The following is a 17860-nucleotide window of genomic DNA, read 5'->3' on the forward strand; positions in this document are numbered from 1 at the left end:
TTTCAGAATTACTCAGTCGTTTAAGAAATCAACTCATGTTTTTATAAAATTCATTAAAAATTGCTCAATTACCATATTTAATACAGGATTTGCTAGAAATGTTTCATAATTCCCTTAATTTCATCAGAACTTTTTGGGAAAATTCAGAGTTACTCAATTGTCTAGCAGAACTGTCCCAATTTTAGACATTAATGTTAAAAAATTGTCCAATTATCTCATTTAATACAGAATTTCCTTAAAATTTGTCACAACTCTTTTAATTTCAAACAGAATTTCTTGGGAAGTTTCAGTTACAGATTATAAAAGAGTCTTAATATTAAACAAAATGATATAAAAACTGCTCAATTGTCTTATTTAATTTAGTATTTGATTATGTTGTTTCATAACTTCTTTAATTTCAGTTAGAATTGCTTGGGAAGTTTCAGAATTACTCAGTCGTTTAAAAAATCAACTCATGTTTTTTATAGAATTCATTAAAAATTGTCCAATCGCCATATTTAATACAGAATTTGCTAGAAATGTTTCATAATTCCCTTAATTTCATCAGAACTTTTTGGGAAAATTTAGAGTTACTCAATTGTCTAGAAAAACTGTCCCAATTTTAGACATGAATGTTAAAAAATTGTCCAATTGTCTTATTTAATACAGAATTTCTTTAAAATTTGTCATAACTTTTTTAATTTCAGACAGAATTTCTTGGGAAGTTTCAGTTACAGATTACAAAAAAGTCTTAATATTAAATAAAATGACATAAAAACTGCCCAATTGTCTTATTTAATTTAGTATTTGATTATGTTGTTTCATAACTTCTTTAATTTCAGTTAGAATTGCTTGGGAAGTTTCAGAATTACTCAGTCGTTTAAAAAACGGACTCATATTTTATAGAATTCATTAAAAATTGCCCAATCGCCATATTTAATACAGAATTTGCTTCAAATGTTTCATAATTCTCTTAATTTCAGCAGAACTTTTTGGGAAATTTCATAGTTACTCAATCGTCTAGAAATACTGTCCCAATTTTAGACATGAAAGTTTCAAAATTGTCCAATTGTCTTATTTAATACAGAATTTCATTAAAATTTGTCATAACTCATTTAATTTCAGACAGAATTTCTTGGGAAGTTTCAGTTACAGATTATAAAAGTGTCTTAATATTAAACAAAATGACATAAAAACTGCCCAATTGTCTTATTTAATTTAGTATTTGATTATGTTGTTTCATAACTTCTTTAATATCAGTTAGAATTGCTTGGGAAGTTTCAGAATTACCCAGTCGTTTAAAAAATCAACTCATGTTTTTATAGAATTCATTAAAAATTGCCCAATTGACATATTTAATACAGAATTTGCTTGAAATGTTTCATAATTCTCTTAATTTCAGCAGAACTTTTTGGAAAAATTCAGAGTTACTCAATCGTCTAGAAAAACTGTCCCAATTTTAGACATGAATGTTAAAAAATTGTCCAATTATCTTATTTAATACAGTATTTCTTTAAAATTTGTCATAACTTTTTTAATTTCAAACAGAATTTCTTGGGAAGTTTCAGTTACAGATTATAAAAGAGTCTTAATATTAAACAAAATGATATAAAAACTGCCCAATTGTCTTATTTAATTTAGTATTTGATTATGTTGTTTCATAACTCCTTTAATTTCAGATAGAATTGCTTGAGAAGTTTCAGAATTACTCAGTCGTTTAAAAAATCAACTCATGTTTTTATAAAATTCATTAAAAATTGCCCAATTACCGTATTTAATACAGAATTTGCTAGAAATGTTTCATAATTCCCTTAATTTCATCAGAACTTTTTGGGAAAATTCAGAGTTACTCAATTGTCTAGAAAAACTGTCCCAATTTTAGACATGAATGTTAAAAAATTGTCCAATTGTCTTATTTAATACTGAATTTCTTTAAAATTTGTCATAACTTTTTTAATTTCAGACAGAATTTCTTGGGAAGTTTCAGTTACAGATTACAAAAGAGTCTTAATATTAAATAAAATGACATAAAAACTGCCCAATTGTCTTATTTAATTTAGTATTTGATTATGTTGTTTCATAACTTCTTTAATTTCAGTTAAAATTGCTTGGGAAGTTTCAGAATTATTCAGTCGTTTAAAAAACGGACTCATGTTTTATATAATTCATTAAAAATTGCCCAATCGCCATATTTAATACAGAATTTGCTTCAAATGTTTCATAATTCTCTTAATTTCAGCAGAACTTTTTGGGAAATTTCAGAGTTACTCTATCGTCTAGAAATACTGTCCCAATTTTAGACATGAAAGTTTCAAAATTGTCCAATTGTCTTATTTAATACAGAATTTCATTAAAATTTGTCATAACTCATTTAATTTCAGACAGAATTTCTTGGGAAGTTTCAGTTACAGATTATAAAAGTGTCTTAATATTAAACAAAATGACATAAAAACTGCCCAATTGTCTTATTTAATTTAGTATTTGATTATGTTGTTTCATAACTTCTTTAATATCAGTTAGAATTGCTTGGGAAGTTTCAGAATTACCCAGTCGTTTAAAAAATCAACTCATGTTTTTATAGAATTCATTAAAAATTGCCCAATTGACATATTTAATACAGAATTTGCTTGAAATGTTTCATAATTCTCTTAATTTCAGCAGAACTTTTTGGAAAAATTCAGAGTTACTCAATCGTCTAGAAAAACTGTCCCAATTTTAGACATGAATGTTAAAAAATTGTCCAATTATTTTATTTAATACAGTATTTCTTTAAAATTTGTCATAACTTTTTTAATTTCAAACAGAATTTCTTGGGAAGTTTCAATTACAGATTATAAAAGTGTCTTAATATTAAACAAAATGACATAAAAACTGCCCAATTGTCTTATTTAATTTAGTATTTGATTATGTTGTTTCATAACTTCTTTAATATCAGTTAGAATTGCTTGGGAAGTTTCAGAATTACCCAGTCGTTTAAAAAATCAACTCATGTTTTTATAGAATTCATTAAAAATTGCCCAATTGACATATTTAATACAGAATTTGCTTGAAATGTTTCATAATTCTCTTAATTTCAGCAGAACTTTTTGGAAAAATTCAGAGTTACTCAATCGTCTAGAAAAACTGTCCCAATTTTAGACATGAATGTTAAAAAATTGTCCAATTATTTTATTTAATACAGTATTTCTTTAAAATTTGTCATAACTTTTTTAATTTCAAACAGAATTTCTTGGGAAGTTTCAATTACAGATTATAAAAGTGTCTTAATATTAAACAAAATGACATAAAAACTGCCCAATTGTCTTATTTAGTTTAGTATTTGATTATGTTGTTTCATAACTCCTTTAATTTCAGATAGAATTGCTTGGGAAGTTTCAGAATTACCCAGTCGTTTAAAAAATCAACTCATGTTTTTATAGAATTCATTAAAAATTGCCCAATTGACATATTTAATACAGAATTTGCTTAAATGTTTCATAATTCTCTTAATTTCAGCAGAACTTTTTGGAAAAATTCAGAGTTACTCAATCGTCTAGAAAAACTGTCCCAATTTTAGACATGAATGTTAAAAAATTGTCTAATTATCTTATTTAATACAGAATTTCTTTAAAATTTGTCATAACTTTTTTAATTTCAAACAGAATTTCTTGGGAAGTTTCAGTTACAGATTATAAAAGAGTCTTAATATAAACCAAATGACATAAAAACTGCCCAATTGTCTTATTTAATTTAGTATTTGATTATGTTGTTTCATAACTTCTTTAATTTCAGTTAGAATTACTTGGGAAGTTTCAGAATTACTCAGTCGTTTAAAAAATCAACTCATGTTTTTATAGAATTCATTAAAAATTGCCCAATTGTCATATTTAATACAGGTTTTGCTTTAAATGTTTCATAATTCTCTTAATTTCAGCAGAACTCTTTGGGAAATTTCAGAGTTACTCAATCGTCTAGAAATACTGTCCCAATTTTAGACATGAAAGTTTAAAAATTGTCCAATTGTCTTATTTAATACAGAATTTCATTAAAATTTGTCATAACTCTTTTAATTTCAGACAGAATTTCTTGGGAAGTTTCAGTTACAGATTATAAAAGAGCCTTAATATTAAACAAAATGGCATAAAAACTGCCCAATTGTCTTATTTAATTTAGAATTTGATTATGTTGTTTCATAACTCCTTTAATTTCAGTTAGAATTGATTGGGAAGTTTCAGAATTACACAGTCTTTAAAATTTTTCTAATATATTTTGAACAAAATTGTTATTTTCAATAGAACACCCTGTATATTTTTAGATTTTTAAATTCTTCATGTAATTACAAATAATGTTAATATACTATGTCTTATACCTAAAGACAATAGTTCTTGAGTTATTAATTTTTTTCAAAAAATTTTGACAGATTGATGGTCTAACTAAAATGTCTGTAAAGCCACCAATTTTGATGCTACAAAGTTCATTTTTGGCATGTACATTAATTAAGATCCGTAATAAAAGTAGGCATTATTAGTATTCCCAAATTTTATACAGGGTGTTCATTATTTACATTTTATTGGGTACATCTTCAAACATAAATAACTTTATTACTTTCAATGGAACATCATGTATATTATAACGTAATTAAATTGAATTTGTCTTTTATTTCTTTAATTTTACTTATATTCACATTATTAACACACATATTTATAATCGTGGATGTTGATATTAATATTTTATTTGGTAATTTATTAACTTTCTTAATAATGGGTTAATGATCTTGCAGGTGATGTTATGGATTGCGGGGTACAAAGCGCGATGCTCAGCGTGCCACCGGTCGGCGATGCCGGCATCCAGCAGGCAATCCCACCGACAGTGTTCGCGCCCCCCGACACCGACCAGGCGCAGTTCGAGGCCGACAAACGCGCCGTCTACAAGTAAGCCGTCGCCCCAATACTTTTCAGAATGACCAACATGCACGTACTCGTTACAGACATCCTTTGTTCCCCCTTCTGGCCCTCCTGTTCGAAAGATGCGAGCTGGCGACGCAGTCGTCCGATCCGCAATCGAGCGACGCCTTCAACTTGGACATACAGGCGTTCGTGCAGCACCAGGAGCGCGACCGCAAACCCTTCCTCGCCAACGAACCCGAAATCGACGGACTTGTGAGTAAAAATCTCCAAGGAAATGTTGGATAATGTGTCTATTGCGTTATTAGTTTTGATTTAGTAATCATTCTCATTACTCACATCAGTTGAATAAATTTAAAAGCTTGGGAAGTTTCAGAATTACTTAGTCCCAGGAAAAACGTTCTTTATTTTAATTCAAACTTCGTAAATTAATTGAGAATTACTATCAGAACAGTCAGTTTATACAGCATTGCTTAAAATATCTCAGGACATTCGTTATTACTTAGGATTCAGTCCGAAGTTCTTGGGAAGTTTCAGGATTACCCAATGGTCTGGAAAAAACCGTCCTAATTTTAAACAGTGTTTTTTAAAAACTGTCCTCTAGTCTTATTTAATACAGAATTTGCTTAAATTGTGACATGATTCTTATAATATATAATTTTATAGAGAATATCTTGGGAAATTTCAGTACTACACAATGGTCCATAATAGAATCCTAATTTTAAACAGAAGGGCTAAAAATTGACAAATTTTCCTTTTTGACTAGAATTTGATTAAAATATTTAATTTAATTCCTTAAATTTCAGTCAGAATTTCTTGGGAAGTTTCAGAATTACTCAGTCGTTTAAAGGACAGACTCAATTTTAAACAGAATTGTTTAAAAATTGTCCAGTTGTCTTATTTAATACAAAAATTTTCTTAAAATGCGTCTTAACTCTTTTAATTTCAAACAATTTCTTGGGAAGTTTCAGTTACAGACTATAACAAGAGTCTTAATATTAAACAAAATGACATAAAAACTGCCCAATTGTCTTATTTAATTTAGAATTTGATTATGTTGTTTCATAACTCCTTTAATTTCAGATAGAATTGTTTGAGAAGTTTCAGAATTACTCGGTCGTTTAAAAAACGGACTCATGTTTTTATAGAATTCATTAAAAATTGCCCAATTGACATATTTAATACAGAATTTGCTTGAAATGTTTCATAATTCTTTTAATTTCAGCAGAACTTTTTGGGAAATTTCAGAATTACTCAATCGTCTAGGAAAACTGTCCCAATTTTAGACATGAATGTTTAAAAATTATTTAATTGTCTTATTTAATACAGAATTTCCTTAAAATTTGTCATAACTTTTTTAATTTCAGACAGAATTTCTTGGGAAGTTTCAGTTACAGATTATAGAAGACTCTTAATGTTAAACAAAATGACATAAAAACTGCCCCCTTGTCTTATTTAATTTAGAATTTGATTATGTTGTTTCATAACTCCTTTAATTTCAGATAGAATTGCTTGGGAAGCTTCAGAATTCCTCAGTCGTTTAAAAAATCAACTCATGTTTTTATAGAATTCATTAAAAATTGCCCAATTGCCATATTTAATACAGAATTTGCTTGAAACGTTTCATAATTCTCTTAATTTCAGCAGAACTTTTTGGGAAAATTCAGAATTACTCAATCGTCTAGAAAAACAGTCCCAATTTTAGATATGATTGTTTAAAAATTGTCCAATTGTCTTATTTAATACAGAATTTCTTTAAAATTTGTCATAACTCTTTTAATTTCAGACAGAATTTCTTGGGAAGTTTCAGTTACAGATTATAGAAGACTCTTAATGTTAAACAAAATGACATAAAAACTGCCCCCTTGTCTTATTTAATTTAGAATTTGATTATGTTGTTTCATAACTCCTTTAATTTCAGATAGAATTGCTTGGGAAGCTTCAGAATTCCTCAGTCGTTTAAAAAATCAACTCATGTTTTTATAGAATTCATTAAAAATTGCCCAATTGCCATATTTAATACAGAATTTGCTTGAAACGTTTCATAATTCTCTTAATTTCAGCAGAACTTTTTGGGAAAATTCAGAATTACTCAATCGTCTAGAAAAACAGTCCCAATTTTAGATATGATTGTTTAAAAATTGTCCAATTGTCTTATTTAATACAGAATTTCTTTAAAATTTGTCATAACTCTTTTAATTTCAGACAGAATTTCTTGGGAAGTTTCAGTTACAGATTATAGAAGACTCTTAATGTTAAACAAAATGACATAAAAATTGCCCAATTGTCTTATTTAATTTAGAATTTGATTATGTTGTTTCATAACTCCTTTAATTTCAGATAGAATTGCTTGGGATGCTTCAGAATTACTCAGTCGTTTAAAAAATCAACTCATGTTTTTATAGAATTCATTAAAAATTGCCAATTGTCATATTTAATACAGAATTTCTTAGAAATGTTTCATATTCTCTTAATTTCAGCAGAATTTTTTAGGAAAATTCAGAGTTACTCAATCGTCCAGAAAAATTGTCCCAATTTTAGACATAAATGTTAAAAAATTGTCCAATTGTCTTATTTAATACAGAATTTCTTTAAAATTTGTCACAACTCTTTTAATTTCAGACAGAATTTCTTGGGAAGTTTCAGTTACAGATTATAAAAGAGTCTTAATATTAAACAAAATGACATAAAAACTGCCCAATTGTCTTATTTAATTTAGTATTTGATTATGTTGTTTCATAACTTCTTTAATTTCAGTTAGAATTGCTTGGGAAGTTTCAGAATTACTCAGTCGTTTAAAAAATCAACTCATGTTTTTATAGAATTCATTAAAAATTGCCCAGTCGCCATATTTAAAACAGAATTTGCTTGAAATGTTTCATAATTCTCTTAATTTCAGCAGAACTTTTTGGGAAAATTCAGAGTTACTCAATCGTCTAGAAATACTGTCCCAATTTTAGACATGAATGTTTAAAAATTGTTTAATTGTCTTATTTAATACAGAATTTCCTTAAAATTTGTCACAACTTTTTTAATTTCAGATAGAATTTCTTGGGAAGTTTCAGTTACAGATTATAAAAGAGTCTTAATATTAAACAAAATGACATAAAAACTGCCCAATTGTCTTATTTAATTTAGAATTTGATTATGTTGTTTCATAACTCCTTTAATTTCAGATAGAATTGCTTCGGAAGTTTCAGAATTGCTCAGTCGTTTAAAAAATCAACTCATGTTTTTATAGAATTCATTAAAAATTGCCCAATTGCCATATTTAATACAGAATTTGCTTGAAATGTTTCATAATTCTTTTAATTTCAGCAAAACTTTTTGGGAAAATTCAGAGTTACTCAATCATCTAGAAATACTGTTCCAATTTGAATTTGATTATGTTGTTTCATAACTCCTCTAATTTCAGTCAGAATTTGTTTCAGAATTATGCAATTCTCTTCACTTCAGTCAAAATTTCTTGGGAAATTTCAGAATCATCCAATCGTCTAAAGAACCATCTTAATTTGAAATTTTTTTGTTATGGTTGTAGATCAAGTAGTATATTCAATTCAATTATTTGATAAACTATTTTTTAATTTAATACCTTCACATTTTTCAGATGATTAAGGCGATACAAGTGCTAAGGATACATCTACTCGAACTGGAGAAGGTGCAGGAACTGTGCAAGGATTTTTGTAACAGATACATCACGTGTTTAAAGGGAAAAATGCAGTCGGAAAATTTGCTCAGGTCGGACTATCCACAAGGTACGACTCAATTTTACTTTTAAACAACCCTCATAATCCTAATGTTTTTTTTTTTTTCGTAGACGTTTTGGGAACCGGACTGATGAACAACTTGGAGAGCAACAACAATAACAGCATGATGAGCCACGGCAACTCGGAAAGCGGATCAGAGTCGAATAGTCCGCTTCAGTATTCCATCAGCCCCTCTCAGCCGGTACAATATTATGTTTAAGTTCAATAATTATCTTTAAACATGTTGCTTTAATTTTATATGTAATTGTTGTAATGATTTTATACATTGTGTAACAGTTATTGATTTTTTTTAGGTGGTACCACCGGCCAACACGATGCTCGATCGTCCGCTGACCGAGACGGGGGCGTACACGATGCCCGCGTACGCATCGGGCGGCGGTCAAGCGGTGCCGCCAGTGGCTCCGCCCAGCCACTCGCCGCCCGACAACATGGTCGTGCACGGTTCGACGCCGCTGTCGCAGATCGGTGCCGGCATATGCGCGCAGGCGCAGGCCGCGCCCAGCGACTGTTCGGGGCCGCTGTCGCCGGCGCCCACGACGCCCGGCGGCTCCGCTGACGACTGCGACAGCGACTTCACGACGCGCGGCGGCAAGAAGCAGAAGCGGGGCGTGTTGCCGAAGCACGCGACCAGCGTGATGCGGTCGTGGCTCTTCCAACACCTGGTGGTAAGTCCAACTAATTATTGGTTAAGATCTCTCAACCCTGTAATAGTTTTTATCGCCTCAAAACTGACCAACAAACATCGATGGAATCTATTTCCTGTTGCTGATTGTATAATAAAACATTATTTTGCAGCATCCGTACCCGACGGAGGACGAGAAAAGACACATCGCCGCCCAGACGAACCTGACGCTGTTGCAGGTGAACAACTGGTTCATTAACGCTAGGCGGCGCATCCTGCAGCCGATGCTGGACGCGAGCGCCCCCACTGACGGGGCGGGAGCCGCAGGCTCGCCGACGCACAAGAAAAAGAAGAGCCAGAACAACAATCGACGGTTCTGGCCTCAGGATTTTGCCAACATGCAACCCCAACTTGACAGCGGTAATTTTTGTTTGTTGGTTTGTGATGTGTTGTACTGATTTGTTGTATTCCCAAGGAATTTTGTCGAGTTCGGACGACGAGGGCGACTCGTACAGCAGCGACGGCGAGGAGGGCAGCTTGGTGATAGATTCCAACGCTCAAAGTGGTGAAGTTACCCAGAACGGCCACCAGTCCACCGACGGTTTAGGCTACACGAACAATTCCGACGAGAACGGCCAATAGAAACTGAACGTATCTCACCCCGCCTCGTTTCAAACAGTCCTTATTATTATTATTATTATTTTATTTATTTTGTCAATATACGGGGGGACAGAAGCCCGACCATTTTGATTTATTATTTGTGGGCGTTGTTTTATCTTTGTTAATGTTGTTTTGTTAGTTGTTTTAGTTTTGTTTTCTAGGCGAGTGCAATATAAACGACAAAATGGCCTAAACGAGTCTCGCGTTGGGAAACTGATTCATTCGACATAAGGCTGATTTATTCGTCACGTGACTGTTTTTTCGTTTTTGTTTTAGTTCATGGAAAACTGTATACGTAATAATATACCTCAATTCAAATGTAGCCGGACGCCAACTAATTTGTAAGCCGTCCGGTTCCCATTTTTCTTGTATACGCATATGTCTTTTATGCTCATCAGTATTACTAAAGTATATGTATAAAAACAAAAACAAACGAAATGTAATTATTATAAATAGGGCAAGAAAACTGTAAAGTTATACAATACACAAACGGACGGGCGGGCTTCATAAACGAATCTCGATCATTCCGGCTCTCTGTGTGACTTTACGGGGCCCGCCGACGTTCCGTTGTTTCATCGCGCGTATAAAATTAAATAAAAAAATGTGCAGTATTAGATTTTAAGATGTTAAAACCGATGTGGCCCCGCCAATTCTCGTCTCCCCCTTGTTTTTGTTTAAATTAGTGCAATAGCACCTCATTCCTGTGTTTCGGTTGAGGTTTTTTAGTATACGAAAGTCCAGTTACCGTTTATGTTTATTATAGTTTTATGAGACGGGGGCGGAGTGGCTGGCGGCGGCCGCGGTTGTAAAATTAAAAGTATACTACTTGGAACTCATATACGTAAAAAATTATACAATAAATAGTTAAGATATCTGAAATTTCCATCCAATATAATTATATATATTATATATTTAGAATGTTGTTAGGGATTATGATTCATTTTTGATTAACAAAAAGGGCGGCCCACGCGGTCGCCGCAGTATACGTAAAGAAACAAGCACACACACACACACAACAACTAAAAAAAAAAATGAACGATCTTGTACATATAAATTTAGAATTTGCTGCATTTTAGTTTTTAAGTGTGACGGTCTCCGTTCCGGTTTGGGTCCGGTCCGTAAGATGCCATATATATCACCCAACCCCTCATTCCGGTAACAATGAAATAATAAAAAACAAAAAAACGGGACGGAGCTCGAGATGTTAATAGTTAAGTTGCATTGTCGGTCTGTGATAAATTTTAAAACAAAAAAACATAAACGATTTGCTCGAAAACATGAAGAAGCGTTTTTTTAGAGGATGCAGCCTCGGTCACGTTTCCAACGTCCCCGATTGGATTTTCAGGGAGGCTGAAGCTTGAGGTTTTCCAATAAATTTTCTTGCTTCTCGTGAACTTGTATACGCTGATACTCAGTATAGTTGTAAGTTTTTAGATTTAAAATAGGTACTTTTAAACAAACAAAAAACTAGTTTGGCATAAGACGTTTTACTGGATTTTCGGGGCGGACCGCGTTTAATGTGGCTCCCGACTTTTCTTCGATCCGGTCCGGCCCGGAAAGCTGCGCAAAGGCGAATTTTTGAAGCAAGTATTTTTTATTGCAATATTTGTTAGTAAGGCTATGTGTAACTCTAATTGTATGATAAAAAAACATGAACTGATCACTGAGCGTTTCATTTAAACCTGTTAACACATTTTTAATTACTTTAGAATTTTTATTCCAATTACAACAATGGATCTGCGGTAAATCCCAGACTTGAATAAGTGGAATGTGGGTTGCCTAGAATTGGGCGTTTTTAAGTTATTTATATTTCAGTTACATATTCATATATCTCTCATTCGTTGTAAGCTTTTCTCTCCATTAATACTATTTATTTAATTCATCTTATTAATAAATTGCATATTAACCTTCTTATAGGTTATGTTCAAACAGTGTCAGATTTGAATGAGTGGAGAAGACAGGTTTGGAAACACTCGAAACGATTTCTCCCGTTTTTTCACACAACATGAAGGCGTTCACGACGGGCAAAAAACTCCTGTGGGGTCTGGGAGCGATTTCCGGGGCAGCCGGCCTCTATTTCATTAATGCTCCCGAGAAAATCGTTCACAACTCATGGACGACGAACTACGAGCCTAATTTGAACGCAAAGTGGGACGACAATTGGGACCAGTACGTATATTAACACAACAATTATGTGCGTTAAACGAATTCGGTTGCAGTCGTGAGCCCCAAAATTTGGTGAAGCTGAGCCACAGGCACAAGGTGTCGGAAATTGGAGACAACAACAACAATGAGCTGTTGGAGAAGGTTACGCCGAAGGCGTACAGGCACATAATTCTTATTAGACACGGCCAGTACAACTTGGATGGTAGGACTGATGAAGATCGCGTGTTGACTAAATTGGGTCGCTTGCAAGCCGAGTACACAGGTAAACGACTGAAGGAGCTGGGGATTCCTTACACAGATATGGTTAAAAGTACCATGTCCAGGGCACAGGAAACTGGCTCTATTATCTCAGAGATTATTAATCAAGACAACAAGCTGCCCATCAGCCACTGCGATCTTATTAGAGAGGGAGCCCCGATCCCACCTGAACCTCCAATTGGAAGATGGAAACCTGAAGTACATGTAAGTTGACATTTATTCAAAATATAAATATTATTTGAAAGTGATTGGTGGCTTGTCTTTTGTACCAGAGCAACAGTACTTAAAATCAATATTAGTGATTTGTTTCTTGTGCAGGCGATTAAGTTAGAATTATTACCATCACATTTTAGCAGTTTTATCAGGACGGTTCCAGGATAGAAGCAGGTTTCCGGAAATACTTCCACAGGGCCAGTCCTAGCCAAGAGAAAGATTCATTCACACTTCTTGTTTGCCATGCTAACGTTATCAGATATTTTGTGTGCAGGTAACACAATCAACAAAGTTTTATTATTTCTTTGTAACCATCGAGTTTTTTTAAAGGGCTTTACAGTTTCCAGCAGAAGGGTGGCTGAGGATATCTCTGAATCACGCAAGTTTGACGTGGATCACGATCACACCAAGTGGCAGATGCATTTTGAAATTCCTTGGGGATACCGGACACATGCCACCAGACGTTATATCGTCCTAAACGATCCCCAAGTGATTAATTTTGTATTTTACACAGTATTTTGTTACGTCAGAAATAAAAACCCTTCAGGCCAGTCTGATTTGTTTTATTTTTGGCTTATATACAAAAAAATAATGTCTTATGATTAAGGATTAATTTGACGAAATTGTGGATTTTTAAATGATACACATTTACTAATTTCTAATAGTTTTATTTGGCACTTATCTACAAAGATTTTTCACCTAAGGATCATATGTGCATGATAATTCATATTTATATAAAAGTAAAAAAAGAGTTTCAATTCTATCTAATACTGGAAAACATAAATACTTGTAAATAAAATTAGTACAGTTAATAATAAAAGTTGGAAGCCGGTTTCTTATTTACAATAACACAAATCAATAATTAATTGATTCAATCACACATCAAGTTGACTCGTTTTAATCATAAAACTAGAAGAACCGAAAGTTAATATCGTTAATATCACAGTTAAAATAAAATAATTAATTTTCATACATTCCAGGAAGATTCTTTTGGCCACAACCAAAACCGACGTTTGGATTGTGCAACGTTTCAGGGCTAAAAAAAAACGAACTAATTTCAATAATCTATCCAACTGCAAGTGCTCAACATTGAATATAATTTACACAGTCCAAATAATTGGTCAGAAACCCTAAACTCTATGATATTACAGTCCTCCTTAAACGTACGGGGTGCTATTGAAATAAATCAACCACAAGAAGCTACGCACCGGCCGCCTCCAGCCCTCGACGCCCGGAGGACAAAAGGCGGCCCCACTGTGTGCGTCACACGACGTTAAAAAACAAAAAAAAAACAGTATCACACGCAGTGCAGGTTGCCGTTCAGATCGACGACCGGTCCACTAAACCGGCACCGGTGGATCGCTGGTCGAGGACAATGCCATTTTAGAGAGAGTCGACAGGCTGCGCCGAGGAAAACCGCCGCCAGGACTGTTCTCGGAAAATATCTTACGAAAACTGCAATCAGAAAATCGATTAGTACGTGGGTTTTTGGTGTGGGACGCGGGGGGACTTGCAATTTTCGTATGCCGGACTCCGATTTTTTCCACGGCGCGTCGTCCGGCTCGTACGGGAGCGGGCCCTGGACCGGGGCATCTTCATCTACGGGCCTAAAATTTAAATAATTTAATAAATATTGTCAGAGGTGCCAACTTAACGCTTTATCAAAACGCTTCCAAATGGATAACTAATTGTAAATTTATCTATCTTAAGTTGGTAGTGAATTGCGACAATTTGTGAGTGTTTACATTTTACTTTAAATAATGTATTATTACACAGTTGTAAACTACGTGAAAAATACTGGTAAGTGTTTTTTGTACATTAACAACAAACTAAAGTAAATAAAGGCTACATATGAGTAACGGAATTTAAAAAATTCAAATTATGATAATCCTTACAATATCACCAACTTAAAGTTTTAATAAACTGCTTCCAAATGGACAACCAGTAAGTAATTTTTATATCTTAGGTTGGTTACAACTGATTTTACAATAAGTTTTATAATTTACAGAAACAAGCATTACTTACGAAGGCTCCTCAACTGGTGAATTTTTATTAGAAGCCAAAAGACTCTGACATGCATTTTCAATATGATCCATCAATGGCAACAGATTTAAAAACCTTAAACGAAAAATAAAACGTGCAAACCAAAAAACTAAATAAAAACTGAAACAACTACTAATCTACGACATTAATCTTACGTTTCAGCCTTAGATTTCGGCCTGTAACTCTCCAGCTCGTCCTCCAGATCAGAAACTCTAGCCTTAAGTTCGTTGCGTTCCCTCAAGATATCTTTCAGCTCTTGTGTGGTGAAACGTGGCCGATTGGGATCGTCTAAATCGTATATGGCTTTGTTGCTGGGCAGAGGCTGATCCGACTATAAAAGTTAACATTAACACTTGAACACATTTGAGTAACTTCAGTTGTACTTTAACCAGGTCCTCGTTTTCCTTTTGTGCCAACCCAAGCCGTTGCCTCAAACCGTTTATGTCCCTCTGTTGGTCCTGGAGCTGCACCAAGAAATCGGCACGTTCATCGCACAACGTGCGCACCTGATTCTGGAACGTCTTGTGCTTGCGTCTCAGTTCTCTGTTGGTGCTGGTCAACCGTTCCACCTGGGACTTTAACTACAACAAATGAATTAACCAACGAAGTGTCACAGGTGTAGTTTAGGGTACGTTTTCGTTGTCGGTCGCCTTTTCTTGGAGCAGTTTCTCCTTGAGACGGATCTCGTCGCGTTGTTTTTCGAGGGAGTCCTTAAGACGTTGCAGCATTGCGCCGTCTGATTGCACGTCCGTGGAGGCACGGACTTGGTGATTCGGGCTTAGGTCCTTTACAAGGCGGCGGTTTTCCTCCTGCAGTTTGGAGACGACTCCTACCAGCTCTTTGGTGTCGGTGCGCCATTGTTCCTCTATTGCTTCCAGCTCCTACAAAAAACAATGTTAGAATTTGATGTTTTATTTATAGTTATATGGCAAAAGCAGGGTTGTTGAATGAACGTTCATTTGACAAATCAAAACAAGCTTCTTAATAAACACAACAACAACAACAAACCTTTTCGAATTTCAGGCGGTACTCCTGCTTCTCCAACTTGTCGTTCTCCAATTGGGAGATCTTGCTCTGCATCTCGTGCAACAGCGTGTTCTCCCTCTCGTTCTTGGTCGCGAGATTCTCGAGCAATTCGAGCGCGTTTATCACTTTGGGCATGAGCGCGGTCACAGCATCGGCCCCATACTGGTCGATTATCTTCTCGCACTCCTTACCTATGTCCGATGCGATGTCGTACACATCTACCACCGACACTTCGCCGATCAGATCGCTGTTCTCGTCCATTTTGTCGGCGGGCCTGCACCTGATACGCGGCATTTAATTTTAATTGTGCCCCTGACGTTTGGAAACGGGGGCCTATTGATTCATCGTCGCTTGACAGCTGAGACGGGACGTTTGAACTACTCTCTACTTATTTAGTGTTTATATATCGTTGTAAGGCTCTAAATTAATGGATTTTCCTGTTTATTCATTCATTTGTGCCGTTTTGTGACGTTTAAAATTCTCCAACAAGTCAAATAAAGGGGAAATTATAAAAATTGTATTATAACCTCCAAATGTGACACTGACAGTTCCATCCACAGATACAAGAAATGTAGATTATTATAAATGTAGTTTGTAGCTTTTTTAATCATTTAATAAAATTAAAGTTAATAATAATTTCAAATACTAAAATTGCATGATTATTGTTAAAGAAACAGTTGCAAAAAGACTCAATTAAGTGCTTTACGAGTCCGACAAATTTTCTATAATCTTTGTCTCTATGGGACACATTGTTTTTCTTTGAAATTGTATAAAAATCCTTTTTCAAATAAACAAATTGGTGATATACAAACACATTTGTACAGATTCAATTAATTCCTAAATAGGATTTGTCCCGGATATCGACGACACATGCGTACTGCTCACATAACTGGAAACTGGAGTGTCCTATGACTGGAATCAATACCGCAATAAACTAAAGCCGACTCATCCACGACTACACTGTTTACAAAAATGACCGAAGAAAACATTTTCCTTTTCGTGCCAAATCTGATCGGTACGTTTCACGTGAAGTGTAAATTTTGTTGCTGATTGTTTGTTTCAGGGTATGCCAGGATAGTGCTGGCGATAATCTCGTTTTATTTTATGCCAACGCATTATACGATTGCGGTGGTTTGTTATGTGGTTTCGGCGTTGCTGGACGCCTTTGATGGACATGCAGCCAGGTACAACAATTACCAAACAAAACAGGCACCATTTAATTGTTTAATTTTTTAAGAATGTTGAATCAGGGCACCAAATTTGGAGGCATGTTGGACCAGTTGACCGACAGATGTGGTACCATGGGTTTGTGTGCTGTTCTGTGCACATTCTACCCCAAATACATGTTCTGGATTATTATGTCCATGTGTATTGATATATTTGGCCACTGGATTTATTTACACTCGTAAGATACCATTAAAAACATCAATAAGTACTAGTACTAAGTCAGTTTGTGGTTTCAGAACAATATTGCAAGGAAAGACCAGCCACAAATTCATCGACATGTCTGAAAATCCCATTATGAACATATACTACACCAGTAGGCCAGTCCTGTTCTTCATGTGCGCAGGAAATGAAGCATTCTATGCATCTTTATACATGTTACACTTCGTACAAGGGCCATTAAGTAATAAATTAAACAAAATACACCTGCACACATAATTAACAATTTATGTTACAGTTGCTGGTATTGGTTTGTTTAAAATCATCCTGTATCTGAGCCTTCCAGTTGCAGTGGTGAAGTCTGCGATCACATGTCTGCACATTGTTGTAGCTTCCAAAAATTTGGGTATTATCGATGTGAACGACCGAAAAAATGCCCTGAAAAAACCTAATTGAAATGTTGTATTTGTGACGGGGCTAATTTGTACTAGTCAATTTTAGGAGCCCTGTTTTAAATATCAGTAGGCAATTTTTGCCCCCTTAATTTTTTTTTAATCGTTTTTTATGAGTTCTATACAATTTATTATGTCCTGAAATGGTTGTTGTATTTATGGAGAAATTTATGTGACTCAAATAAAGCAATTGAGTCTAAAAATGGTTCATGATTTTATGAATAGTTAATTTTATGATATATATTATGTATACAAACATTTAAAACACACGTTATTTATTATTTTAAAAATTATATAAATTTCTCAATTATTTTTAAATTTTCATAACATTTTAGTATTCTATTTTCAAATTTAAGTTGCTATTTAATAATTATGTAATATTTTTTTTTGTATTTGGAGCGATATGTG

At 33.9% G+C, this 17860-nt stretch overlaps 4 protein-coding genes across 7 annotated transcripts in view; 3 read left to right on the forward strand and 1 right to left on the reverse strand.

The window, feature by feature from the left end:
- Positions 1-11574, forward strand: part of LOC109605698 (putative homeobox protein Meis3-like 2) — a 31709-nt gene extending 20135 nt beyond the window's left edge. Inside the window, exons 2-8 of the mRNA XM_049968399.1 lie at positions 4739-4889; positions 4946-5117; positions 8470-8617; positions 8680-8810; positions 8923-9294; positions 9425-9671; positions 9727-11574. Coding sequence (XP_049824356.1) covers positions 4747-4889; positions 4946-5117; positions 8470-8617; positions 8680-8810; positions 8923-9294; positions 9425-9671; positions 9727-9893 — 1380 coding nt within the window. The 5' untranslated portion in view covers positions 4739-4746 and the 3' untranslated portion in view covers positions 9894-11574. The remainder of the gene's footprint in view (positions 1-4738; positions 4890-4945; positions 5118-8469; positions 8618-8679; positions 8811-8922; positions 9295-9424; positions 9672-9726) is intronic.
- A 200-nt stretch (positions 11575-11774) lies between these two features.
- Positions 11775-13100, forward strand: LOC109607350 (serine/threonine-protein phosphatase Pgam5, mitochondrial-like). Of its 2 annotated transcripts, none has more exons than XM_020023848.2 (4): positions 11775-12080; positions 12131-12539; positions 12692-12822; positions 12879-13100. In XM_020023848.2, the coding sequence occupies exons 1-4, from the start codon at positions 11917-11919 to the stop codon at positions 13024-13026; spliced, it is 852 nt and encodes a 283-aa protein (XP_019879407.1). In that variant the 5' UTR covers positions 11775-11916; the 3' UTR covers positions 13027-13100. The 2 variants fall into 2 exon arrangements, with proteins under 2 accessions (XP_019879407.1, XP_019879406.1); XM_020023847.2 differs by having other exon boundaries at positions 11781-12080; positions 12689-12822.
- A 499-nt stretch (positions 13101-13599) lies between these two features.
- On the reverse strand, positions 13600-15911 carry LOC109605699 (RILP-like protein homolog). Of its 2 annotated transcripts, XM_020022290.2 has the most exons (7): positions 15600-15911; positions 15224-15472; positions 14975-15172; positions 14747-14922; positions 14574-14666; positions 14063-14155; positions 13600-14003 (listed from the first exon to the last, which is right to left on the reverse strand). In XM_020022290.2, exons 1-7 carry the CDS (start codon positions 15909-15911, stop codon positions 13889-13891), a joined length of 1236 nt encoding a protein of 411 aa, XP_019877849.1. In that variant the 3' UTR covers positions 13600-13888. The 2 variants fall into 2 exon arrangements, with proteins under 2 accessions (XP_019877849.1, XP_019877850.1); XM_020022291.2 differs by lacking the exon at positions 14574-14666.
- LOC109605702 (CDP-diacylglycerol--inositol 3-phosphatidyltransferase) lies at positions 15910-17655 on the forward strand. 2 transcript variants are annotated; one of them, XM_049968491.1, is made up of 6 exons: positions 15910-16028; positions 16463-16632; positions 16681-16801; positions 16855-17022; positions 17081-17244; positions 17299-17655. In XM_049968491.1, the coding sequence occupies exons 2-6, from the start codon at positions 16590-16592 to the stop codon at positions 17454-17456; spliced, it is 654 nt and encodes a 217-aa protein (XP_049824448.1). In that variant the 5' UTR covers positions 15910-16028; positions 16463-16589; the 3' UTR covers positions 17457-17655. The 2 variants fall into 2 exon arrangements, with proteins under 2 accessions (XP_049824448.1, XP_019877852.1); XM_020022293.2 differs by lacking the exon at positions 15910-16028 and having other exon boundaries at positions 16355-16632.
- Positions 17656-17860: the final 205 nt, after the last annotated feature.

Source organism: Aethina tumida, chromosome 6 (genome assembly GCF_024364675.1).
Source record: "Aethina tumida isolate Nest 87 chromosome 6, icAetTumi1.1, whole genome shotgun sequence".
In the NCBI taxonomy this organism is placed as follows: Eukaryota; Metazoa; Arthropoda; class Insecta; order Coleoptera; family Nitidulidae; genus Aethina; species Aethina tumida.